This window comes from Uranotaenia lowii, chromosome 3 (genome assembly GCF_029784155.1).
Source record: "Uranotaenia lowii strain MFRU-FL chromosome 3, ASM2978415v1, whole genome shotgun sequence".
Lineage (NCBI taxonomy): Eukaryota > Metazoa > Arthropoda > Insecta > Diptera > Culicidae > Uranotaenia > Uranotaenia lowii.
Genome location: NC_073693.1, coordinates 368,196,168 through 368,216,741, shown reverse-complemented (window position 1 = coordinate 368,216,741; position 20,574 = coordinate 368,196,168). Strand labels below are relative to the sequence as shown.

Here is a 20,574-nt window from a genome sequence, read left to right as displayed (position 1 = left end):
CACTTTATTTAATTACCGTGATTTATGTTTTTAACAGCAATGTCCAATGTGAAATCATTTCAGTCCTGCCTGATTGCTATGATTCGACATAATTCGAATATTGGATTACTATGATTGCACGTGGTAACATTTCCTCCCTACTAATCTTAGAATAGATTCGATTGAAATCTAGAAGGGATTCTTACTGTTCGTTGAGGCTGTCCGATGGATACAGGAATAAAAACCTCTGAAGATGAACCCCAATCAGCAACATTTGGAATAGGTCTTTAGAAACCTACTGGAGAAATGGCATTCAAGTCTTCGCACCGCTTGTTAATCAGCATGTTGGTTCCAGCATAAGTCGTAAAGTCTTGCAATCTGTTTGGAGAGCTGGAACAACGCAACACGTGTACCAGAGAGTAGCTTAAATTTTCAAACGGTTTCGTGAGATTGAAAATCACATGGATGATTCGGAATCAGGAAATTCAGGTACCGGTCGTGGACACCTACGTGTAAACTACGCAGTAAACGTCGCACCTTTGCCGCATCCTCGAACTTTATACCATCCTGGAGAAACAGGTCTTCATACTTTTGAAACCAGCGATCGAAAGTGTGTCCGTTCTCTGGATCTTAGTGGAATTCCTTTATATTGGATGCAAGGGATTCTAGAACCAACTCCGGATTGTTCGTTGCCCGATTGGGTGCTTCTTGATCGTTGAAACTTTCCATTAGGCCCATCATTTGTCGGTTTTGGTCAGAAAGTTGCTTGTTCTGCTTCAGAATAGTTATGGAAATTTTCTCCATGCGCCTTCTAGAAGATGTCCTTCGTTGGACTTGGACATCTTGAAGTGTGGGTTTGAAATCTCGTCACCAAATATTGTATTCACAAGAGAATTCGTTGAATATAATCTTCAAATGGTAATAACAGAATGAATGTGATATCTTTTCAGGCGAATGACTAACAATCCTGATTGCTATGATTTGATCTAATTCGAATATTGGATTACTATGATTGCACGTGGTAACAGTTTAATCAGTGGTTTAATTTAATGGCCTTACTTGTGAAAAGTGATCTGAAAATTTGTGAAAAGTGTATCTATCTGTATAGACCAATTTTGAAGCTGAGCTGAACAAAAATTTGGTATGTAATGATATTGTTTCTAAAGAAATGCAACCCGTTTATTTTCACCATCTTTCATTTCGTCTAATTTTCTATCCGTCTGTAAAATTTCATAAGATGTTGTTACTAAAAAGACACCACTTTTCACCGATTGGCCCGGTAAATTAAGTAATAAACAGATCTTCATTTCGTTCACAAGGAATCTTGGTAACAAAGAGTGCATTGGTCAAGTACAATAACTCCTCCAGCCAGGTTTGGGTCCGTTTCGAGGTATAGCATGGGCTCCATCTTGTTGAAAAACTGCATTCTCGGGTTCACCGAAGTTTGCCCGAGTCCAAAATGTTCATGCAGACTTCAGTATTAACTTAAAATTTTAACCCAATTTTCATGAAAACAGGATGCATCTTTAATCCATTCGAAGCAACCGCTCTAAATACCATAACTTCTGCAGGATACTTGGTTGTAGACTTGAATTTCACATTCTCTGCAGCATCCTAAGCCTTCAGGAAATATAACTCAGAGGGGACATAAAGTTTTTCTTCTGAGAACACGAGGATAAGCTGCTTCTTCGTCAACGTATACAGCAATCGCCTCGAGATCTCAAGTGGCAGTGTTTCAATCCGTTCAGTTACCGAATGGCGCTTTGCTCTACCATATTTGACTAATCTTTGCATGACAGAATCCGAGATATTCGCTTCCTTAGCCAGTTTCCAAATAGATCTTCCAGAATTTCGCTTAACTTTTCTCTTGAGCAATTATACCTCTTTTACAGTGCGTGCAGACCGTGGCTTTCTACTACCTGGCTTCTGTGGACACGGTCCGTCAAGGAGATAACATTTCACGCGGTACAAATCGCTAGAAGACTCCAACCGCCGCAATTCGCTTGTGAGATTTTTGGGCGTAAAGCAAACTGGTCACTATCTCCTTTGTGTACTGTGGAGTCCTGGTTCTGGACCCTATTGAGGTCCAAATCCAGACTGCCGCACAACTGACTTGATTGCTTGCTACACTCTACAAAGGTCAGTTGTGCTATCGATTGCTAAACATCGTCGGTTGAGTTGGGCTCTCATATATTGTCTATATGGTCTGTATGATGGGAGTGCAAAGACGATTTATATCAAGATACCACATTCTCCCCGTTCTCAATAATTGCTTCATTATTATTATCATCATATTTTTATATTGCCATGGGCTGAACCCGGCTCTTAACAATATACCGACGGCCATGGGCTAAAACCCGGCTAACTATCGGTTGCCATGGGCTGAAACCCGGCTCTTATTCTTCTACCGATGGCCATGGACTAATACCCGGCTTACTATCGGTTGCCATGGGCTGAAACCCGGCTATTCATCTTTTACCGATGGCCATGGGCTAATACCCGGCTCACTATCGGTTCAGTATTCAAATATAGTTTAGATTTTAATATCAAATAATAACACTCACTAGAAGCCCAATCCGGGCTTGCCAATTTAAGGCTTTTGCCCTTCCGGGTGGTCGAATCCCTATATGCCTTTATGGGCGGACAAATACCTCTTTGCCCTATCGGGCGATCGAATACCTCTTTGCCCTATCGGGCGGTCGAATACTTCTTTGCCCTGACGGGCGGTTGAATACCTCTTTGCCCTGACGGGCGGCCGAATCCCTCTTTGCCTAAAGGCTTTGTATGACCAGCGCTGGGTTGCCCTCAAGCACTGGCCCCATCCCTCCCTCCTCTCTGAGGGGAAATGCAAAAACACTGGCATGGATCGCCAATGTGGAGTCCCGGTTCTGGACCCTATTGAGGTCCAAATCCAGACTGCCGCACAACTGACTTGATTGCTTGCTACACTCTACAAAGGTCAGTTGTGCTATCGATTGCTAAACATCGTCGGTTGAGTTGGGCTCTCATATATTGTCTATATGGTCTGTATGATGGGAGTGCAAAGACGATTTATATCAAGATACCACATGTACATCTTGCCGATATAGCTTAAACTGCACAACTACATTGTTTACATCAATTGACAGATGAAGGTCAGAGTTAATACACACACAAAAATCATCAAAAGTCGGCAAAAACTACCCAAAACAGCAGTCAAAACAATTTCGCATTTTAAAAGGGTCATACTTTTGAGACATATTTGATTCAAGTTATTTTCGAAGATAGCTTAAAATGTTTATAAAAGCTTGTTTGGGGCAGCTTAGATTAAGTGATTAAGAAATTCAAGTAAGGTAAGAAGACAGCTTTCAACACAAAGCGAGTTGAGGGGAAAGCTTTGGAAATATAAAGAAAACTAGATTTTCAGTAAAGGAAGCGGCATTTAAAAAAAAAGTTCACAAGACAACTGGAAAGTACAGGTATAAGTAAAAGAAAGGAGATTTGAATAAGAAATTATGTGCCAATATAGACAGACTGTTCGCAAGTGTTGGAGCTGTCTGCACGCACATGAGTCAACAAATGATTCGCTGAATTTTATCGAACCAAAACTATTTGGAATTTTAATTTGGTTGATAAAAAAAAGCAAGCAAATAACAGTGAGCAACTGTACACAAATCTTCAAATATCTTATTTGCAATCAACTCACATGGTTTTCTTCCAAAGCCAACTTGATTGAAATGTCTCTGTCTGGCTGGAATGGTCAGTTCTATCATTGACACTTGTGTTTTTATTGGAAACTTTTTTTCAAATGCCGAAGCCGCCTTCCTGCAAGCAATCAACACTGAAACAAAAACTCATCCTAGAAATGCTTTATTTTGTTTGTGAAATTATTCCTGTTATTTTTTTTTTTTCGTTTGCCTTACAAATTTCTGCAAAGAGGCAGGATGAGAAAAACTTTTTCCTGCATCATCGTTCGTTCGTTTTGCTTTGCATATTGCTCGAGAAGGCTGGTATGTGCTTTTCCGATTGTGATGAATCACCACATCACAACACATGAGGTGCTGGAAGGTTGGGAGGGAAAAGAATTATTTTTTCATTAGCCTCCGAATGGTAATGGTTTTTGTACGGACGCTGGATTTCCTTTTTTTTCAATTGTATGGTTGGATTGCCTGTTGCCAATCCAGGAGACAAGCTGCGGGCAATTTTTGGGAGTTTAATAAATTCCTCGGATCAAGCTTTGTTTATTTGGTGGAATCGAAAAATATGCTTTCTGTTCTTCTTATGGGTGTATTATTTTTTCTTTTGCTTCAGTCAACCGATCCCACAGGGTAGAAAGTGAAAATTGGGGCCCACATTTCATTGGAAGTAACTTTTCCACCGACGAGAAAGTCAACAAACAATTCTGAACTTTTTTTTTTGCTGTTGTTTGGCCTCTTCTCGGGGTGAATCTTCATCAGCCCAGAAAGAAACACAATCATCGTCCGGGAAAACATTTCTTTTGTTCTATTCGAAGAAAATGAATATTTACTCGGAATTTTTAAATAAATGGGATCGCTTTGGATCTCTGCTTTTTTTCTTCTCCTATTTGTTTTATTTTTGTAATAAATTACAAAAGTTCCACTTACAATCAACGATTCGATTCACAGACTTGCGCTCCCTATCCAATGTGTAGAAAAATAATTCAATCTCTGCCATCTTCTCTTCCTACGCTTAGTACGTACGATAATAATGATAGACTTTCCGGATAAAAAATCTCATCTGCACATCACCTTTGTTTTACATCTCTTTTTTTCACTTAAAAACACGGACAAACTCTAAATCTCGATTAGATTAAAAACTAGTAAACTCAACCATTCGTGGGATTGGTAAAATTAGCTATTTTAGCTGGTAAAGTTTTCCTTTGTTTTGTTTTATTGTTTCGTTGCTCGTTCGATTCGGTTTATTTTAATTTTTTTTTGTTTATCAGTTACGACTTTCTCACTTTCTGTTCGGTTTTTTTCTTTTTTTTTCTTCTCATCTCTCATCCTTAAAACATTCCTTTTTATACACTATCAGCTACTTTATACAGGGGAGTTTGCTCGATTGCTCGACTTAAAACGATGGCTGTTAAAACTAGAATTTGAACTTAATTTAATACTTTTGTGTAGTTTTGTAAGGTAGCAGTTTGCATTTTGTCATTTGGGAAAAGTTTAAAGCATTGAACGGTTTCGTCAACCTCTCGGCATTTTGGAGGAGTAACTGGCCTTGATGATTTGCAGTTGTTGAACAAAACTGATTAAACTTAAAAAAAAAAGGGAAAAGGACGAGAATATTTAAGCGAACTCCAATGTTAGGTGAAACAGAATCCGGCTCGAAGGACCACGAAAGAGGGTGCAGTTGACGGATAAGTATTTTCCTTTCCTCAGAATCAATTTCATAATGTTGTTGTCATCAAAATTGGTTCATGTCAGCCGCGATGCCACGCTCAAAGCATCCTTGGACTGATCCGTTAGCCGCGGAAATCCCTGGGAAGCCATCAGGACAGAGTGTGGTTTATTTCCAACCAATTTTTCATCATCTTCTCTCCGGAGCCAAGAAACCTCGAAGCTACTAGCTCGTCAAAGACTGTTAGAAGCAAGAACAAGACCATCCACGTCAATGATATTGATGTTGATGGTAGTCTGACTGAAACACGACCGCCAGCCTGCGCTCACATCCAATCGAAAATGATATTTTTCTGGGTGACATGAACCAGTTTCCATATTTTTAAACATACTTAGGTATATGTCTACATTTATCTCCATATCTATTCCCCCGGTTCACAATTATTCACATCAGTTTTTTTTCAATCGATTCTCTTCTTCGGCTTCTCATATTGCACGAGTCATCGAACGCTTATCAGCATTTTTTTTCTCTTCCCATGGCTGCTGTCGACTGGTAAATCCTTGTTTATTAACTTTTCCAGTATGTTTGCTTTTCCGTATATGATTGGAAGAGAGGTGGGCGAGTCGAGTCGAGATAACTAATAAACGAAAGCCTGAGATATGTGTTTCCTGGTTGTAAAATGTTTTCCGATTGTGGTTTTTTTTTCGAAATTGTATCGACTCGACAGAAATCGTTCGATGAAATCTGACATCAGCATGGTTCGATTACATTTCAATGCATATTATCATTTCAAACGAGTAGATACACATTTACGAGAGATTTGAAAAATGAGAAATTCAAAATTGTGCTTATGAAATTCTCAGTTGAAATGGTGATTTGAAATATTATGGTACATTTAGAGCCTGGATTCTATTTCTGTATTTCGACTTAGGACAAAAAAAAATCAATTTGGAACCTGAATTCTCAAATGACTCGGAATTGTGAATGTTGAACCTAAATGAAATGATATGAAATTGAAATCTTTTTACACAAGATAAGTCATTGTTGTTAAAAAAGTCAAATGTTATTGAAAATTTATCTAATTTATCAATTTTTCAACGAATTATTTGGTGACTACCAATTTACGAATATTCAAATAAAATCAAGTTATCGGAATGTTTTTCCTCAATTTTACTTAATTTGCCTTTGCCTTCATTTTGTGTTCGAAATATGTGATTTTTTTTAAATTTAAGTTACATTTCTAATGAGGAAATTTTTAGAAATGTTAATCATCCATCACCATCCATCCAATTTTGGTGTCATGAGATGAAAGTGAATAAAGAAAATGAAATGTTTTATTTCGTAAGAGTCTTGGAGAACTTTTTTCTTCATTCAGGACAATTCTGAGGTTTTACAAAATTTCTGAAAATGAATTTTAGTATTATGATTGGTCTTATCAGAAGTATGATTTGAAAGATTAAAGCTAAACAATGGTATGTATATAAGGATGGCAATGGATGTATGGAGAAAGTTTGTGCAAAACTCCAGCTCAATCGGACTTGATTGGGGGTTGCCTTAAAGCGCTCAAAGTTTTGGTTTTTGTACCCTTGAAAATCACCAAAAGGGGAACCAAAGGAAATCGAAAAAAAACGATATTTTAGTTATGATTTAGTTATGAGTAACTTAGAAGTGCACGAAATATCGAGATCTAGTGTTTATTCATAAAAAAAATTAAACAAAAATCGACTTTTCAGGAACTAATCGATTTTTCAAAAACCGAACGATTTTACAAAAAATGTTTAGTAAGTACAACTTGTACTCCCGGACATGTTCCGCTTTTTTAGAAGATGTTTCACCGTCCCCCTTTTTTTTTTTTAAATGTTCCGCGTTTTTCTGAGAAAACACAACTTTTTACCACTTCAAAATAGTTTGTCCGTGCTGTATGAAAATGCTTCTTATAAAATCTCTCCTTGATTATTTTCAACTCCTGCAAATTTAAAAAATTCCAAATGATGATGGCTCCAGTTGTTTCTCCGAAATCCTAGCAGAATCCCTTGAATGTAAAGCTAAGATAAAATGCTGATTCCGAATAAAATAGAACAGGACCATCGAGCGAAAAAAAAATATTTTCAATCAAACAATGAATGAATTAAAGAGTTAGATTAAATAAACTTGGAATGGTATGATCAAAAACGGCTGTTGAAATTTTTAAAAACTTTCTTCAAATTTAGGATTTTAAATTATAATGAACTACAAAATTTTCGACTTGAGTCTTCACAGAATACAAAGATGGAAGTTTTCTTACAAATTAAATTTTTTAAAGAAATTTCATTTTTAAATTTATTAATTCTATCTATGAACTATTTTAGCAGAACGAATTAAACATACGTACAGGAATGACCATAAAAATTGGATTTTTAAGAGTTTTTGAAATGTCCGCTTTTTTCGGTGATGTCCTGCTTTTTTTCTTGAAATGTCTCGTTTCTTATTCTGAAATAATCTGGTAAGCCTAGTATAACCATATAAAGCACTGTATCAGCATTGGTTTATGCCATAAATAGCGTGGGCTAATTCATGACATCTATCGTTCGGACATTTTTCAGTGACTCTGCTTGTGGACCTATCAGATCCACGTTAAATGTTTGAAGAAAAAACACTCTATTTGAATGAAATTTTTAGAAACTGGTGCCCTAGATTTGAATGCCAATGCCACTGTAGTGCCTACATAGTGCTTAAAAGCATTATAGCAAGCTTTTGAGATGCCAATTTAATGCTTAGAAAATTCAGCATTTATTAATCTGATTTAGAGCTGTGTTGCATTTCAAAAGCATTATGCAAAACTGATAAAATGCTAGTTGCTTTTAAAGAGAGTGTTACGATTCTAATATGATGCTGAATAGCACTCGAAGGGCTGTTATATAGCAAAATTTCTCTGTATGTGCTGATATATTGTAATTTGGCTCTTGAATGCTGGTATAAAGCTATAAATATGAAAAGCTTTTGTGCTTATGGTAACTTGGGCATCTTCACGCAAATTTAGTCAGTTTTTTTTCTGTAATCGACAGTGTTACGAACATTAATAAAGTTCTTCCTGAATTTAGAAAAAATCATACCTACATTCAACATCCCTGAAAATCTTTGTTTGAAGAAAAACTCTTCGTCGGATTTAGACAAATTTGATTTGCATTAATTCAATAAAGACAATTTTTAACTACCATCGAAAAATTAAAATGATTGGAATCTAAGAGCACCTACATATATCCGTGGTCCAAACAGCCGGTTTAGATCCAAATTTTGATCAAAGCAAACGTGGTCCATTATACCAGTTTCAACTCAATTTTATTAGAAGCGGTTTGAGGATTAGTCCAAAACTGATGATGTTTGGATCAAATTTGACGCAGCTCTTAATCGTTAGATGCTTAATGGAACATAAGTAGGATTGCCGGATTTTTCACTGGATTGGAACTAATTTCGTTGGTTCAATTCTCATATAAATTAGACCCAAGAATTGACCACGTATTTTCAGTTTATCCATTCAAGACTTGAAAATAAACTTTATTCACGTTAAAGTTAGTTTCAAATCTGTAGAAATTTAAACATAATTTTTTTTCTCCCTAAAATAAAACTTTTTTCCTTTTGATATTAGAAGGATTATTACATTTTCAATATTTTCCCCACCCTGCAATGTTTCAATTTGCTATTTCATGCCTTGTTTGCATCAAAAAACATCCATGGCCTGCTATAGTTGGGGTATACAGTGAGCGAAACAAGAATAGTAACTCTATGTGTTTTGCTCGTGAAAATATGGATGGTTGAAAATTGTGATAAATTTCTTGTACAGATTGTTTTAAATTGATCAACGAATAAATTATATAGACATTTAATTTTTTTGGATGAAGCAATTGGCGTTTAAGAACCAAAAATATGGAAAAAGATGCGAAATAAGCATAGTACCACTTAATGCGTTTCTTCAAAATCAAAATTTATTCTTAAAATTTACTAAGTAAAAGTGAATAATAATAAGGCTTCTACGAACTATTTGAATAGACAACTGCATTTTAGGCGTTTTCTAGAATTCCAACAAGCTTCAAAAAGATTTTCCTTTAGCATTCAGGAATTTTACATTGGAGCTTAAATACTTCATCAAACTGCTTAGTTTTTTCATTAAAATGACGGAAAATGATGAAACACAATGTTTGAGCTGAATTTGAATGAAAAAAAAATCAGGCTGCTCAATCTTTATTTATCCGTTGACTAATTTAAAACAAATTGTAGAAGAAAATTTTGATACTTACCAATCATCCGTATTTTAACTAGCAAAACACATAGTGGTACTATTGTTGTTTCGCTCACTGCATTGAGATACTTATGAGATTCTTCTCAAAGCGTTAGTTCAACTGTGAATATAAATTATGTGACTTTTTTCACAATTTCAAATCTTTTCGCATTTGTGTTATTTTTACATTCAAACAATCAAAGCATGGTGAGAAATTTGACAAAATATACGAAGAAAAAAACAAAAATCAAATTTTTCTTAAATTGTTTTGGAAACTTTAGACCCAAGGAAAATCAGGCTTAAATTCTAAAATCAGGGAAAAGCGGAATCTTATCAGGTAATCAGGTTGGGCCTCCAAAAATCAGGCAAATCCTGGAAAATCAGGCACATTGGCAACTCTGCTCGCATGTGTTCTTGCCTCCTATTAATCTCTCTTGTTTCTTTATCACTAGTCACTAACTCACTACCCATCGACTCGGGATTCTAGCTGAGCGAGCACATGGTCGATGGCTTCGATCTTGCTGCTATTTACGGTCAAATTGGTGAAGCGATCAGTGCTGCTTCAAGGTTCAAGGTGTAGCTCTGGTTTTTTATCAAATCTTTCGCGGCCTGAAGGCAGGCCCTGGTAAGGCAGTGTAGCATGCAGCGACTTAGCAGCGTTCAGCGGCTGATGAACCTACGGGTTATCAGCGGATACCGGACCATGTCGTCCGAAGCCGCCTGCGTAGTGGCGGGCGTTATGCACATCTCGGTTTTACTGGAGGAGGATGTCTATTGCTACGACAACAAAGACACACCCAACGTTCGAGATCTCTCCAACGAGGACTCGATGTCCAACTGGCAGCAACTGTGGGACAGCTAAGCGAGAGTAAGATGGACCCATCGTCTGATCCCGCATATCGGGAGCTGGATCGGAAGAAGACACGGTGAAGTGGACTTCTATATGACGCAATTCCTGACTGGTCATGGATGCTTCATGAAGTACCACTACCGATTTGGACATGTGGCTTCGTCTTATTGTCCAGATTGTGGTGACGACACCCAAACATGTGGTGTTTGCCTGTCTGAGGTTTGCGGCGGTACGTAGCAACATACATATTTGCCCTCTGCGGGTCCGACACGACAGCAAACAACGTGGTGCAGAGGATGTGAACAGATTCCATCACTTGGCAAGCGGTCAGCGATGGGTTCATCCGGATCATCGACGGGGAGCATCTGAGCAGTGTGCGTCCAATCCCTTGGTCGAAGCTACAAAGATAAGGCATCATCTTCTGCGTAGCGGAGGTCAGGAGTATGCTGCGAACGTGTGTAGGATATCCCTACGACGGGGGGGTATCCGAGTAGTGCCGCTTTCTAAGGGTGAAACTGCTAGGATAAGACTATACCTTCCTCGTAGCGGACCTCGCAGTAAGAGGGTTAACCACTAGCGGGGGATACCCACGGGTAGAGCGGCTCTCGAGTCAGTGTAGGATGTCGTCACTGTCGGGAAACATCCGGGACGTAGCGTTCGAAGTTCCGAATGTGTGCCGTGACAGGCGCGAGTCCAGGACAAGCTGCTCTCGATCTGGCACACGACGGGCAGAAAAAGCCGCGGGCCGTAAATCCTAGGGTTGCTAGCCAAAGGGATAAAGAAGACCGGACAACGGTCGGAGTAGACTGACCCCACCGACGGGGGGCTGTCGGGTAGTGGGCGTCCGATCCCACGGTTTGAAGCTAAAAAAATAAGGCAACATCTTCTGCGTAGCGGATGCCGTGAGTGCGCCGCGTTCGTGTGTAAGATACTCCACCTTCGGGGAGTATCTGAGTGGGGTGGTTCCCAACGACCGAAGCTGTGGGGATAAGACTTGACTTTCGCCGCAATGGAAATCGTTTGGATAGGGTTATTCCACGATCGGGAAATACCCACGGGTAGAGTGGCTTTCGACGCCGGGTGAGCCATTCAAGTCGAAGTATGATGACGTCTTCGTCGGAAATCATCCGAGTCGTTGCGTTAAGTCCCGCGCGTGTGCTGTGACTGGCACGAGTCGCTAGGATAAGCTGCTCTTGATCAGCACACGACGGCTAAGGTGGCGAACCTCGAATCCTGGAGATAAGAGGTTGGGCTTCGAGTCGTTAGAGGAGAGATCAGCCCTCGAATCTTTAGGGGGAGAGATGTGTGGTCATCCCCGTGTCTTTATGATAAGTGGTCGGGTCTCGAGTCATAAAAGGAGGGATCAGGCCCTTAATCAACAAAAGGAGAGATATAAGTGGTCACCTCGAGTCATTACGAGGAGAGGTCAGATCTCAAGTCGCTAGAAAAGAGATCAACCTCGATTCGATGCAAGTAGGGGTCGGATCTCGAGTCTTTTGAGGAGAGATCAGGCCTTGAGTCGCGAAGATGAGAGGTTTGTGTGGAGACCTCGAGTCATTGCGAGAAGATGTCTGTTTTCAAGTCGTTAGAGGAGAGTTCGGACGTCGAGTCGTAAGGATGAGAAGTTTTGTTGAAAGTGGTCTCGTCAATGAGTATTGCCTTGGAGCGCACTAGCACGAATAGACCTCCCACTGTTGAAGAATAGTGTATTAAACAGTTCGAGGTGGGAAGCAGGTGGAGTTTAGGGAGTAGGAGGTATACACGAAGTTTATCATGAGTTTTCCCATTGTACCCATGAACCCAGAGTAGCAACCAGGGTGGACACGGTGGCTCACCGTGCCTTGGAATACAATCCGTAAACCGGAATTTACCCCTGGGTGATCAACTAATAAAAAAAATCTTATGATTTTGTCTTGGTTAGGATTCTTCGATCTTCAGGAAGAATCTCCAAAATTGATTCAGATAAACGGCAGTAGGATCGATACACCTACAAAATCGGAGCTTGAGGATCGATCTCCCAAAGATCGATCTTTCGATTTTTAACAAGGGGAGCTACTGTTTGTAAAAAAACGAACTAGAAATGTTAAAGGTTTCTTAACCGTCTTCCTACGAATACAAAAATGCCTCCAAACTGTAATCAATGAACAAACTACATCAATATCTGCTGACGGGAATTCCGCAAAATCCGCAAATTTTATTTTGGGTACCGATATTGACCAGATGCCCCAAACAGATTCACAGTTGAACATATAATTGGTACTGAAAATTTCATCTAAATATTTCCAACCCACCTTGGTGAGTTGAACATTGAAGAAGATCGAAAGATCGAATCGAAAATAAACCGTTTTAATCAATCTTTTCCTGGCTAAAGGATCGATCCAAAAAATCGAATATCTGAGTTAAAATGATCGATCTTCCAAAGATCGATCCAAGATCGAACAATCATAGTCTTGGTACATTTCGTACCTAAAAATTATTAAATTTTCAAGGTGATGAAAAATGTTGCGGGATTTTATCTTGTCGCCGTAGCCGTGAGCCGTAGTATTTTGTTTGTGAAATTTATGATATTTACGATTTATATTCTTCCTTCTCCTTGACCCTCTTGTTTTTCTTAAATTTTACATCATCTTGAAAATTTGATAATTCTCAAATACAAAATGTAGCTGAATCTTAAAATTTGAATCAAAAATCAAAAAATTTTCAGATTCAGTTCATGGTCTACTGAGGTCTTAGGCAAGGTTGCCGAAAAAAATTCTGTGTTTTTGAGAAAAATAATTCTGACTTTCTGTGATTTTACACAAAAATTCTGTAATGGATTTCTGTGATGATATATCCTTGAATTTTTATATAAAACTCATGATAAATTGGGTCTTTTTAATATTTTAGTTGGGCAAAATCAATTACCATTACCAATCTTATCCTTCTTTTCTATTTCAAAGTAAGAAATTCAAATTTGATACTTTTCAAAAAGAAATCATCTCGAAAATCCATTCAACATTCAAAAAATCTGTGAAATCTGTGAAAATTTCAAAATTCTGTGTTCTGTGAAACAGATTGTGTGTCGAAAATTTGCTCAAAATTCTGTGAATTTACATATTTTTCTGTGATTTCGGCAACCTTGGCCTTAGGCTTCGTTACGAAGTAAAAATTTGCATGAATCGAATTCATGATGAACATGTTAAATTTTTTTGAGTTTAACTTTTCTAAAGTCTGGAAATGTCTGGAAATGTGAAAGAACTTCAAGGTTCGATTAACTATTAAAGAATAAAGTTTTTTCCTTTACATTGTCTTCAATGTTTTCATGTAGTGTTTGATTCTTTTTTTGAAATATTTTCTAATGTTATTTTATGACATCTGAATAACTTCTAAAGTTATTTTTTTAATTTGAATTATGAAAATGATGATAGTTCTCAGAGATCCCTTCAAACATTCTCTATGAACCCTCGAACCTGAATAATCGTGAAAGGTTTAAGCGAGAGCTGTTGATTTCTCGATCGGACGTCCTTGAAAATTCAATGAAGATGGAATAGCTTAGGAGGGCAAACAACGACTCTTTTCAACATTTTGGTTTTTACATTATGCTCTTCATATTTTTTTTTTAAATTCTTTCTTTGCTTAAAGTTTTATTTTTTTCAACACTCAAATTTAATTGTTGGGATCAGTTCATTTATTAAAAAATCCCGTCAATGATCGAAACTTCAAAGAAGATTGTTATTCAACTTCCAACTTGCTATTTTTACACCGTAGTTAAGTTTAATGAAATCGACTATGGAAAACCTATCGCAGCAGGCTGACCGACTAACGTCCACATGTTAATATTTTCATTCCGTGAAGCTGGCTGGTTAAAACATTGTTCTGTTCGTCCTTCCAGGATTTCCCTCAGGGCCAGAACGGGTCAGGCAGAGGCATCCCGATGTCCGGTAATTTTAGCACATTTAAGTCATCGAGCTTGTGTTTGTGTAGACGGAGCTGGAAACTGGTTGTAAAAATAGAACCGTTCCGGAAGTGCTGTGTGGTGTGCGTGATGCTGAACGTGTGTTGTTTATTTGGCTTCCGGCAGAAGGACAGCATCGATGAAACGGCCGTTTATATCCAATTTGTGGCTTAATGTTGTTTGAAGGTAAGAGTTTAATTTTAACTTGTTTAATAGACTTTTCACTAGTGCAATTCACTGTGGCATCCAAGAAACTGTCACATTAAAGTATGGAATTCCCGATTATGAAGTTTTTTTTTCATTTTCAGTGGTGAAACTCTAAGTTAAACGACTGCCTAGTGGTATCCCTTTTATTGGAAAAGATCACCCGTTGTTGGCCCTGCTGCTGACCGACAAATGGCACCCCAGGGAAAAAGCATCCGGGTCCATCCGTGGGTAGCAGGTACAGGTAATTTTACCTTCAGGTTTTTGTTTTCCTTCTTCATTTTCCTCTACTCAATGGGACAATTGAAAGCCAACAAACATCGGACAAAACGGGGAACGGGAAACTTCCCGGATGTGCCTTCCGGGCAACAACATGAGACATGAGATCTGAGACCGACCAGCAACCGTCCGGTCCGTTTGCTTTCCCCCTTTACGTTCGGGTTGTTGCGGACTCCTACCTATTTATTCCCGTTGTAAATTTATCTTCTCTCATCACCTACAAGGTTGATTGCATTCGACAGTTGCTGCTGTTGATAATGTCACTGTCGGGGGAATTATGAGACAGACTATGAAGAAAAATTGGTTTGACGGCTTTTTAGTGGTTATATCCTTTACTTACTTAAGTTTGATAAATAGAATCACGGATCACGGATAGCAAATTATGAAGTCAGAATTTTGAATTCGGTTTCCAATTTCATCCTAATTCATAGCTAAAGTTTTTCTTAAGTTCAGCTTGTCTTAAAATGGGGAACTGTCACATTAATTGGAATACTTTTTATATCTTTTCTTCAAAATTTCTGGCAATCTACCGGTACATTTTTTGTCATCTTTCCGGAAACCAGCTGCGGGAAGATTGAACTCACTTATAGTTGAATCAATAACCTCGGATAACGTTGAAGGAAGCAGAAAAAAGATAAACAAACCAACTAGGAAGGTTCGGAGGAGCCCTAAATTCAAATCAACAGGCTTCCTTCGCTTTTCAAACCCGGGCAAAATAGACAGGAGTAGGAGGAAGGGGAAAAACTTTTACCTCAATCGCTGATACCTATGCAAATAAAACGATCCCAATATCCCGAAGTTGGGCGAGGAAGAAAATAAAAACTGTTTGAAGACTCTGTGTGGAAAAAAAGTTGAAGGAATAAAACACTCAGCCCCGTAGCAGCAGGCTGTGGAAGCAATTTTATCATCCACCAATAGCTCGCCTCCAAAATGCTTCTAGGTAGGCGTTGATAACGAGAGAACGACGAAATACACGGAAAGAAAAAAAAATTGAAATCGGTGTACCGTAGCTTATAGATATCTTCTGTTTCAACTGCTTCGACTATAATTTTTTTTCTTCTTCTGTTGATTCATCTGTTTGCGTAAACGGTTTTCTGAATTTGTATTTCGGAAATTTATGGCCGTTCTATAAAAATTCCCCCTTATTCTGCGCCGCGCGTGAGGTGACGATAGTCGAGCCACCCGATTCCAGTAGTCGCTTTAGGTGAGAAACGTCTTTTAGAATGAACTTTCTGAGTTCTTATCCTAATCTAGTAGTCACCGTGAGGTACAAATCGTATGCTCTGTCACATCGGCTTCGAGAATAAGGTGACAAGACTCACGTGGCTCCGACTCGACTCGACTATCGTCACCTCACGCGCGGCGCAGAATAAGGGGGATTGAGTAAACATCAGCTGGTTCTGGCTGCCTGATATGACACCGCTGCCAAGATCAATTCTAAAACGGACAACCGGTAAAACTTTAAACGGGTCAACAACTTTCTTGGGCTAACGAAATCTTTAGAAAACTGGAGAACCTTTCGAGAGGGTCGTCGTTTTTTTTTCTTTTTTTTTTGGGGGACTGTTCGAGGGTTGATAAAATTTAGCTACGCAATTTGTTTGCTTTTTTACTCTAAGTACAAACGTACAAAAATACGATTCTTAGATATGTATCTGTACATGGATTGGTTTTCGATTTCTTTTTATACTAAAACCTAGATCGAATCAGTTTTTTCTTGTTCATTTCCGTAGATCTTACCTAAAGTGTTGTGATGGGATAATCCTAGCTAGACTGTTATTGGTTTTTGTTTTTTTTTCAATTTTTTCTTGTTTTGAGGGGGTGATTGATGATTATAATGTTTATAAACATATGGCAAGGGACTTCTGTGAAGGTTTTGGGGAGTCAGATTTTAGAAATCTTCCCCTCCCTCATGAAGCCCGTGGAAGCTTTTTGAGGATCGGTTTTTCTTTCCCACTTTCTTCATCGGGTGAAAGGATGTAATGTTTCGAATTGACAATAGTTTTTGGACACTGCACCATCTTCACTTACTCAACACGCCACGCCCCCCGGCTTTCTTAGTCATCTTCTGAAGCCATCTGCTATCATTTCTCCAGTGATGCCAGCTCGGCGTAGTTCGTCGTGAGGAGTGGCATTTTGGCGGTGTAGATTTGCGAGTTGATCCCACCCGGACCTCCCCCGTTTGACGACAGGGACGAAGTTTGCGACGTGCTGAGCATACTGTCGTACGTTACGGGCGTGAAGTCCCGCAAAGGCAGTCTTGTGTAGATGTTTGGCGATGTCGTCCCACTCGTTCGCCCCACCACTGGTTGTGCTGCCGACGAAATTGGCAGCACTGTCGTCGTGGTCGTTGTCCCGGCTAGATTGCTAGTCGCACTGATGTAGGTGCTCCGCACCGGAGAATTGTAGATCGCGTAGCTCGGGTTCGTCGTTAGCGAGAGCTCGCCGAACTGTAAACAAACTTCGTTAGAAAACCTGAATCCAAAAACAGTGTTGCCAGAAAAAAACCAACCTTTTTCAATCCGTTTCCAGTTGGCGAAAGATGCATCGGCGAGTAAGCTCCCGACGTTGGTTTGTTGTTTGGCATTATCATTGTCAGGGGGGGTTGAACCGTATATTTTAACCGATCGGTGTCCAGCGTGAGGCGTTCGAATTGTTTCTCCTCGTCGTCTTCGCTGTTCTCGTGCGGTATCACGTCCGGATTCTTGTCATCGATGCTTGAGTGGCTGCCGATGTTGCGACTCAGCGGTTCCGCGCTGCCCTTGTCCTGTTCCGTTGTGCCCGGCGGGTGGTGCTTTTTCTGTAAAAAAAAAAATGAAAGCAGATGTTGTATGAATAGTTTTTTTTGACTATTTTATATTTTGCTAATACGGCATTTCGGAGATAGAAAATTAACAGTTTGTGTGAATTAGCTTGCATTGATTGAAATTAAGTTTAAGATTTTGTCTACAGGTGTTTGCTTTAAAACGGTCTGCTTCCAAAACTCATAATTTTTTCTGGCAGTTCGAAATGCGTCTCTTAATTGAGCGTAATCTTTATTCAAACTTTGAATTTGCAGTGTTGCAGTGATGCCAAATTTAAAAAAAACATTAACGATTTTTAACCAACTCCTTAACACGTGCGTCGCCACGCTCATTTTGGTTGTTACTAGCGGGCCCAAAAAATTCTCGGAGCAAGTAAGCAAATAGGGAGAATTCGACTATTTGCAACGTCTGGCTAAATTGAGCGGCTGACTTGAGTAAGAGAGCGTCACACGTTTTTGATGTGACGGGGCCTCCCAGGAAATACACTCGTCACACGAATATGGGTCCCATGGCGACGAACGTGTTAAAAATAAATCTTTGAATCTTTACAAAAAAGGGCTATTAAAAAACTGTATATTTGGATTGAAGGCCTCCAGGTATCAGGTATCAATGTGAATCACAGAAATGACAAAAATTACGAAAAATATTGAATGTGATTTTATGAACAAAACTCAGTCTAACTCTATATTGAAACTTTAATACTAGAATGCTGCTAGTAAAAAGTCCCTTCTAAGAAAACTTTGTCATCATAATTTTAATGTATTTTATAGGATTGCTTACAATACAGACTATTCCAGAAAAAAAGGCCAGGGATGTCTACAAACAGAAACCATCGGCTTCCATTCGGGATGTGGCGAGAAAAGTCGGGACCTCGACGTCTAACGTGATGCGTGCTAAAGAGCGCTCAAGACGTACCGGAAGCAGAATAAACCAAAAAGGAAACCAAATCAAGCCGCTTTTGTCAAACCAGGAGCTCGGGAACTGTACACTCAGAGGAAATCTTATTACAAATTTCATAAGATACATCTCAAGAACCACTTTTTTGCGTCCAAACTAATTTTTCATAAGAGTCTTATGAAATTCTTTCAATATTCATACGAAGTTCTTATGAAAAATAGAAGAAGTGGCATTGTGAAAAAATAATGAACACATTCATTCCATCAGTCATTTTCTCATCGTCGTACCAAGCACTAGCCAGATGTGGAGCCATTAGTTTTTCTCAAAGTTTAAAGTGATTTTGTTATTCTACATGGTAAGTTTATTTTTTTGTTAACTTTAACACATATTTTTATGTTTACTTTACAGCATGTTGACCGGCTAAAAGGAAAAGTTCAATGGACCGGGTGCGGTAGAATGACTTTTGGAACCGTGCCTTGATGTGCTGCTTATGGTGATCATGATGTAATTGTAAACAAAAAACAAATTACCCAGAAAATAAATTGATCGTTTTCAACATCAATTATCTTGATTTTTTCTCATCAAACGTTATATTTTCTGTTTCCATAAGGCCCTCTTATGAAAAGCAACAATCTCTCATTGAAGCAGGTGTTCATCTGAAGAATTCATTCGCTTCATAAGACAGTCTTATAAATTTCATAGATTTCTCTTATGGCGCCACATCATAAGAGAATCTTATTAATAATAGTATTTTTCTGAGTGTATGATTCAATATTTTCCAAAACTTCTGGGTGTATTATCATAGACGATGAAACGTATGTGAAATTGGACTATTAAACCTTTCCTGAGCCACAATACTTCACTGTACGCAAGGACAAGGATATCCCCGAAACGGAGAAGGCGAAAAATTTAGCAAGAAGGTGATGGTGTGTCAGACAATTTGCGAGTGCGGCAAAATATCTAGCCCGTACGTCACATCGGAAACAATAAACACCCAGAACTATATCAAGGAATGCCTCCAGAAGCGTTTATTGCCGATGGTCAAGCAGCATGATGGACCCACCATATTTTGGCCCGATTTGGCATCATGTCATTATGCCAAAGACACACTAGGGTTATACTTTTGACGTGAAGAGCGCCTTCACCAGTGCAGTTGGGCAGCGATTGCGTAGTCACTCATTCTTCTTCTTCTTCTTCTTCTTCTTCTTCTTCTTCTTCTTCTTCTAACACCAACATGGCCAATACTTGTATGCATCCTGGAAAATGAAAAACTTGCGTTCTTCATTTTTCTTTTCAACATAGTATCTGATAACATGCATTGCAGATACTACTACGGCCAGGCCAACCATGAGATGTAAAACGCAAAAGATACAGGAACAAGGGAGGAATAAAGCGTGGAGTTCCCTGCCAAACGCTTCATATGTTTTTGTTGGATATGATTATGTTCAGTTTGTAAAATTGAAATCATAATGAAAAACAAAAATGGGTTGATCTCACCCGAAACTTCCGGAAGCTGACGTTAATACCACAGGTAACCAAAACTTTCAGCAGTCAACAGGGTTTGTATGTTTTTCTTGCAGACATTTTGTTTATCACAGTCGATATGACTGATAAACCTTCCGGGTTTTCTCAGTTTTTAATTTTCCTTAACTTTCACTGAACCACTTGATCCTTCAAACTGTGATTTTAATTTTCTTCTCCTAAATTCCATAAAAATTTTGATAATTTTCGGGAGCGGCTGTCAAACACATCTTCAAGCAAACGATGCTTACTTTGATCTCCAGCGATTGCGTAGTCACTCATTCGTATAAGAATTCCGTCCGGCATATATCTGTTGAGTGTTACTTCCGTAATCGCCAACTACAGTATATGACCAGTGAGTGACTGGAAACAGTGATGTCTCGGCAGGATTTCTACAAGGATCGATACTTCGCCCGGTATTGTGGAACACCGTTTACGAGGAACTGCTGAGACTGCGTCTTCCCACGGGAGTGAGGCTTGTGGAATTCGCCGACGACGTGGTTCTCATGGC

At 39.0% G+C, this 20,574-nt stretch overlaps 1 protein-coding gene across 3 annotated transcripts in view; it reads right to left on the bottom strand.

Moving 5' to 3' along the window:
* Window positions 1-16,233: 16,233 nt before the first annotated feature.
* The window catches only part of LOC129751743 (nephrin), a 391,395-nt gene continuing 387,054 nt past the window's right edge, over window positions 16,234-20,574 (bottom strand). For all 3 annotated transcript variants that reach the window (XM_055747424.1, XM_055747426.1, XM_055747425.1), the window contains 2 exons: window positions 17,354-17,641; window positions 16,234-17,291 (listed from right to left, as the gene is read on the bottom strand). In XM_055747424.1, coding sequence (XP_055603399.1) covers window positions 16,926-17,291; window positions 17,354-17,641 — 654 coding nt within the window. In that variant the 3' untranslated portion in view covers window positions 16,234-16,925. The remainder of the gene's footprint in view (window positions 17,292-17,353; window positions 17,642-20,574) is intronic.